The sequence below is a fragment of the Malurus melanocephalus genome, unplaced genomic scaffold (assembly GCF_030028575.1).
Source record: "Malurus melanocephalus ecotype Western Australia unplaced genomic scaffold, MMel_1.1 scaffold_1156, whole genome shotgun sequence".
In the NCBI taxonomy this organism is placed as follows: domain Eukaryota; kingdom Metazoa; phylum Chordata; class Aves; order Passeriformes; family Maluridae; genus Malurus; species Malurus melanocephalus.
In genome coordinates this window covers 63,917-70,126 of record NW_026624388.1, presented here as the reverse complement: position 1 = coordinate 70,126, position 6,210 = coordinate 63,917, and the positions used below count along the sequence as shown (strand labels likewise).

At 51.2% G+C, this 6,210-nt stretch overlaps 3 protein-coding genes across 3 annotated transcripts; 2 read left to right on the top strand and 1 right to left on the bottom strand.

Annotated features, from left to right (window-relative positions):
• The first annotated feature begins 1,193 nt into the window (after positions 1–1,193).
• On the top strand, positions 1,194–1,775 carry LOC130586416 (histone H3). The gene has a single exon (XM_057387204.1). The coding sequence runs from the start codon at positions 1,248–1,250 to the stop codon at positions 1,656–1,658; it is 411 nt and encodes a 136-aa protein (XP_057243187.1). The 5' UTR covers positions 1,194–1,247; the 3' UTR covers positions 1,659–1,775.
• Positions 1,776–3,330: 1,555 nt separating this feature from the next.
• Positions 3,331–3,841, bottom strand: LOC130586423 (histone H2B 1/2/3/4/6). Its single transcript, XM_057387212.1, has one exon. The coding sequence runs from the start codon at positions 3,770–3,772 to the stop codon at positions 3,392–3,394; it is 381 nt and encodes a 126-aa protein (XP_057243195.1). The 5' UTR covers positions 3,773–3,841; the 3' UTR covers positions 3,331–3,391.
• Positions 3,842–3,913: 72 nt separating this feature from the next.
• On the top strand, positions 3,914–6,169 carry LOC130586420 (histone H2A-IV-like). Its single transcript, XM_057387208.1, has one exon. It carries the CDS (start codon positions 4,111–4,113, stop codon positions 4,498–4,500), a length of 390 nt encoding a protein of 129 aa, XP_057243191.1. The 5' UTR covers positions 3,914–4,110; the 3' UTR covers positions 4,501–6,169.
• Positions 6,170–6,210: the final 41 nt, after the last annotated feature.

The following is a 6,210-nucleotide window of genomic DNA, read 5'->3' as shown; positions in this document are numbered from 1 at the left end:
GTAAGGGAAGCGGAATGTTCATTATTAACGGCAAACGGATGCGCTCTAGATTTGCTTCAAAGGAGCAGGGAACGTTCATAATTCGATAAAAACCCGTAGGAGCGCGCTCTTGGTGTATGCACGGATTGGGAGCGTCGGGTTAGACAAAAGAATGCTGTACGCCGTCTCAAAAAGATCGAAACAAATTCATTCCTGACCGCAGGTACGTAGTGTTCAGCTCTGAGCTACGCAAACAGAAGAGGGCATGAATCGCCACCATTCAAAGCAYAGGCGGTCTCAGACGACTCTGTCGTCTTGGTTTTTAGTTCTTTTAGTGCAAAAGGCTGCGAGATGGATRTCCGCTCTCTTCCCCTACCCCACAACGGGCTTGCTCGCGGGCTGTCGGGGAAAGCAAAGCGGAACGCTGCTCAGCCTTCTCGCCCCCGACCTGCACAGGTAGCGCCAAGCACACGCTCCCTGCGCCGCTCTTTCCCGACTTTCATSCCYCTCTCTCCGCCGCCGTTCCCCCGCGCCCCGCAAACACCGCCGCSGAGGAGCGGACGGGGATGGAGGCCGGCGGGCAGGGCTGGGGCCGCGCCGCCGCCGCGCTCGGTCCGACCTGAGTGAGAACTGCACAGAACCTCCCCGCGGGCGGGACCGGCCGCGCGCAGCGCGCCTCCCGACACGGCGCTGATTGGTGGCGCTCGCCGCTCGCAGTCCGCGCTCGCTTCACCGGGCCGCGCTCCCCGCAAGAGCCCCAGCGCTTTCACCGGGCCGGGCCRGCAGCCGGGAACGCTTTGCTTGCCCAGGGRAGTCGGCTGCCGCCTGCTCCTTCAGCCTTTCTGCCGCGGCCCTGAGCCGAACGCGGCAASTSAGCGGAAAGAAACCRCGAGCCCTCGGGGAAGGAGGAGGTTGCGGATAGCAGTTTTAGGCAGCCATCCAGAGCCCGGGGATGAACGCGCGAGGAGAGGGTTTGGGAAAAAGGAGACCGAGAGCGAGGTGTGAGCGGCGAGACGGCGCGGCGCTGCACAGCCCGCCTGCGGTGCTGCCGCTCCTGTTCTGCCGCGCAAAGCGCTGTAGGAAGGGGGAGGGGGCGGGGCGAGAGAAGGGCGCTTTCCCAGGGCTCGCGCGAACAGTCCAATGGGGCGGGAGGTCTCGCGCGGGCGGCCAATCGGCGCGGGCGGCGGCCTATAAATAGGGGCAGCGCAGAGGGGTTGGCACTGTGTGTGTTGTGCTGGGCGTGAGTGTTTGTGTTCAGCAGTCGGGCGATGGCGCGCACGAAGCAGACGGCGCGTAAGTCGACGGGCGGCAAGGCGCCCCGCAAGCAGCTGGCCACCAAGGCGGCCCGCAAGAGCGCGCCGGCCACGGGCGGCGTCAAGAAGCCGCATCGCTACCGGCCCGGCACGGTGGCGCTGCGCGAGATCCGGCGCTACCAGAAGTCCACGGAGCTGCTGATCCGCAAGCTGCCCTTCCAGCGGCTGGTGCGCGAGATCGCGCAGGACTTCAAGACCGACCTGCGCTTCCAGAGCTCGGCCGTCATGGCGCTGCAGGAGGCCAGCGAGGCTTACCTGGTGGGGCTGTTCGAGGACACCAACCTGTGTGCCATCCACGCCAAGCGCGTCACCATCATGCCCAAGGACATCCAGCTGGCGCGCCGCATCCGYGGCGAGCGYGCTTGAGCCTCCTGCAGCGTTTGCCGAGTAGGCACGGAGGCAGCTCACGAGAAACCCAAAGGCTCTTTTAAGAGCCACTACATGCACAATCAAAAGAGCTGTRGCGCTGCTTAGGAACGGGTACGGCTTTTTTTTTTTGTATGAGGGAGGAGAGACCGTTAGGGTGTTGGGGGATGTCTTCATAAACCTTAAACTCATGTAAGGACTGCTTCATTATGTATAGAAAGCCCTTTTATACGTTTCCTTCTAAATGTTTCTTTATACGGTAATAAAAATTGCAGTGAACCCAGGAATTCATTTTTCTGGAGCYAGATAGTTTTAAGTGCTTAGCTCTTAAGCCCGGGATAATCAAATGCTGTTGTTAATATAATTGCTCCACCTTTTTCCTTAGAACTGCGTCGGCAGGCACATTCACAGGGTTTTGAACTCCATTCTACCAGAGACTGCTTTCCATCCATAAACTGTTAACTTCACATTTCCTCCCTCCGACTTTGTTGCTCTCACTCGCCCACTATTCATAAAGCCCATTACTCCTTGAAAGCCTCACAGATGATTTGTAACTGAAATTTAGATASGGTTATAGGGTTTTAGAAAAACTTATATGCAGTGCCTCAGTAAACAGACTCAAAAAAGAGGAGTCGGTGCCATAAAAATCTAATGTTTAAATCTTAATTTTAAGAAACYATGCTCATTTCACAAACTAGTGCTACAGCCTTTTTCATGGCAGGTCTTAAAAAAAGGGACTTTAGGTCTATATGGGCTGCCTCCTCTACCCTCTGTAGGGTAGAGATATGGCCTTTAAGAGCTGCCATTTGTTTCATTTGGGGAGCTTTCTCTCTTGTATTTTGTGTTCATTATTTAACTTTTAGGTACTATTAGTACCACTTATTTAACTTCTACGTCCTTAAAGTCCGACTTGAATCGTGTCCATCGCGRAYAGTTTTTCATCACTATTTGCATTTTATCCTACATATCTGAATCTGAGATCTKAACCCCATGCTGTAAAACGAAAAATGACAGAGAGTTCAGGCACACCCATAAGGGGGCAGCAGGGATTAGGAAATCACTTTATATGAATATATTCACTCMTGAAGCCACTAACAAGCTATTATTAAGATTCTTTAAAGTAATAAAACGAAATAGGAAACAGCTTAATTAATACTTTAAGGTATATGTTTTAAACATTTTTTCAGGTAGGGAAGATCAATGCAGCATAGGATTAGGAAAAAAAAAATATTTCCCTTTTATTTAAATTTTTGAAGACACTTAAAATATAGGGCATTTTGTCTGTGGTATGGATATGTGAGGGGAGAGACCAGGCCTGAAACCGGCTCGATTGGGGGAGAAAAAGCACTTTTTCCATTCTCTTATTTCAGAAACGACTTTTGCTGACTGACAGCCCAAGGGAGATGGATAGCACAGGATAGGTGCCCTATAAACAGCTGGCAATTGACATATCTCACACATAACAGGCAAGATAAAGCTGTCACCTCTATCTGGGGTCAGTAGAGCAGAAAAATATACAAGCCTGGAAACCAGATAGGATTCAAGTGTTAATTTTACTTTYAATACTGCTCCAAGAGTTTTTGATACTCAGGATTGAACATTGATCTCTAAGCAAGTCCGAGAACGTGCTTCAAGCAAAGATGGAGTTAAAATAAAGGGATTAAAGCTCTTTATGGAAYATGTGGGTGGCTCTTAAAAGAGCCTTTGGGTTGATAGTGACGATCCGAGACGCCCTACTTAGAGCTGGTGTACTTGGTGACAGCCTTGGTGCCCTCGGACACGGCGTGCTTGGCCAGCTCGCCGGGCAGCAGCAGGCGCACGGCYGTCTGGATCTCCCGCGACGTGATGGTGGAGCGCTTGTTGTAGTGCGCCAGGCGCGACGCCTCGCCGGCGATGCGCTCGAAGATGTCGTTGACGAAGGAGTTCATGATGCCCATGGCCTTGGACGAGATGCCCGTGTCAGGGTGCACCTGCTTCAGCACCTTGTACACGTAGATGGAGTAGCTCTCCTTGCGGCTCTTCTTGCGCTTCTTGTCCCCCTTTTTCTGCGTCTTGGTGACCGCCTTCTTGGAGCCCTTCTTGGGTGCAGGGGCGGACTTGGCCGGCTCGGGCATTTCAGCAATAACAACTACCGCACTCAGCTAACGAAATTACCAACTGCGACAGACAACGGCCCTTCCTCGGGAGCTGCTTTTATAACGACGCCGCTGACATCGCCTCATCGCTATTGGCTCGCCCTCAGGTCTCCGCACGCCTCGGAGCCTCGCTATTGGACACGTCTCGATTCGCTTTTCCATTGGCTGTTGGGACAATCCCTGTGTCGGAGCCAATCAGAATAGGCCCTTCTGATCCGCCGGCGCCGTATATAAGGCAAGGAGGGTGATAGCTCAGTAATTCTCCAGGGTTCTGCAGAAGTTTGTGGTTGCTGCTCTCTACTCATCGAATCGCTGCGATGTCCGGGCGCGGGAAGCAGGGCGGGAAGGCGCGCGCCAAGGCCAAGTCGCGCTCGTCGCGGGCCGGGCTGCAGTTCCCCGTGGGCCGCGTGCACCGCCTGCTGCGCAAGGGCAACTACGCGGAGCGCGTGGGCGCCGGCGCGCCGGTGTACCTGGCGGCCGTKCTGGAGTACCTGACGGCCGAGATCCTGGAGCTGGCGGGCAACGCGGCCCGCGACAACAAGAAGACGCGCATCATCCCCCGCCACCTGCAGCTGGCCATCCGCAACGACGAGGAGCTCAACAAGCTGCTGGGCAAGGTGACGATCGCGCAGGGCGGCGTGCTGCCCAACATCCAGGCCGTGCTGCTGCCCAAGAAAACCGACAGCCACAAGGCTAAAGTGAAGTAAATTTTTTCTGAGACTGATTAAACCCAAAGGCTCTTTTCAGAGCCACCCACAATAATCATAAACAGAGTGGAATCACTGCAGTTCTTRGTTATGTAGTGAATGCAGGCATGTTTCTCTTTAAACATCTTTGCAGTTCATGACACAGCAAAATGGGAGTGGTTTTCACAACCGCGGTTTTTCCCATCTCATCCAATATAGGAAAAAGAGATGTGTGTTAACATCGGTGACCTGGTGTTCACTGARGTGAATTTTCCTAATACTGATTTGGTAATAAATTTAGACTTCCATAGGGGAAGGAAGTCTACACTCTACAAGTCCTGTCTGTGCAACCTTGTTCCATCTGATGAAACTTGTCTGCATCTTGGATTGTTCCAAACAACGGGAAAGACTTCTAAGAAAAACTGAGTGCATCATCTCGATGTTGTTTGAGTAGATTGAAATTCTAGTTTGTAGATGGTTGATATTTCAACAATTTTATGGGTTTCTGTCCCTTATAAAAGCATGCTCTGATATCAAGAGTACAATTGTAATAGTCAAAAAAGATACATAATTCATAATTATTCTTGTAGTCAGTCATTTTTTTTCTGATAATGTGCTCAGTCATTCTGTAGTTCTAGTTGTGAATTACATATGTGGGAAATAAAGCAAAAAAAAAAAAAAAAAGGAAAAAGATATGACTATATAGGGTCTGAATAATGAAGGGCCACAGGACCTTAAATATATATTGTACAGCCAGACACCCTTGTGAAGATTCTTTAGAAATCTGGTTTATCAGAACTGGGGCAAGTGGGCAGATAGGTTTTGAAGACACAAATATTTTCTAACAATGCTGGTGTGAACATTGGCAATGTCCTATAATGGGCACAGATGGTCTCTCGGATATKTTTGACAATAACTTATTTTTGCAACAGCAGAATGGGAGAGGAAGGTTAAAATGCCTCCTTGGGCTTGTGTTAATGGGAGCACTTAGCAGCTCGGGCAAGGCATCGGAACACCCCACGCCTCACCCGATCTGCCCCTGCTAGGGGATGTTGCATCCTTCACTACAGCTCCCTCTTTCCCCCTCACCTCATCCCGGGCTTGAAGAAAGGAGTCTGGGTGAATTTTGGAATGGCAGGATGCTCAGTGGCTCCTGGATTGACACASTGTGTGTATATTAAAACAAAGGAGTCATATGAATTTGTAGTTTGTTTGGGTTTTTTTCTCTTCATTGTGCATTTTGTGATTTCATCGTATGAGTTTCATTTGGGTGCTTTGAAGAGAGCTCGGCTGAAGCTGAGTGATCCTTTTGCTGCGTAAATGCAGTGGGGGATGACTAAGAGTGGATGGTTCCCATCAGGAACCACTGTTTCTCCAGCTAAACCCCTTGGGTTTGGGGTTTGTTGATCTGGCTATGACAAGAAGATATTTTACTGCTCCCTGTGCTGGTGTCAGGGATGGTGATTTTAGGACTAATCAATTTCCCTCTGGGAGGAGGGAAACCATGGGGTAACACAGGGCAGAGTAGGATTTCACCATGGGAATGGGGGCATTTTGGGGTTGGGCTCTCAGCCTATTGCACTGCTCTGTGTCCTCCAACCCCCTGCACTGCTGGAGGCCCCTGGGAACAGCAGGGAGAAGCCAAATTGTCAGAATCTCCTGGAATGGCAGAGTAGGGTCCTGGATTTTTAAATCCAGAAGCAAGGTACTTCCTCTTCACTCTCCCCCCAC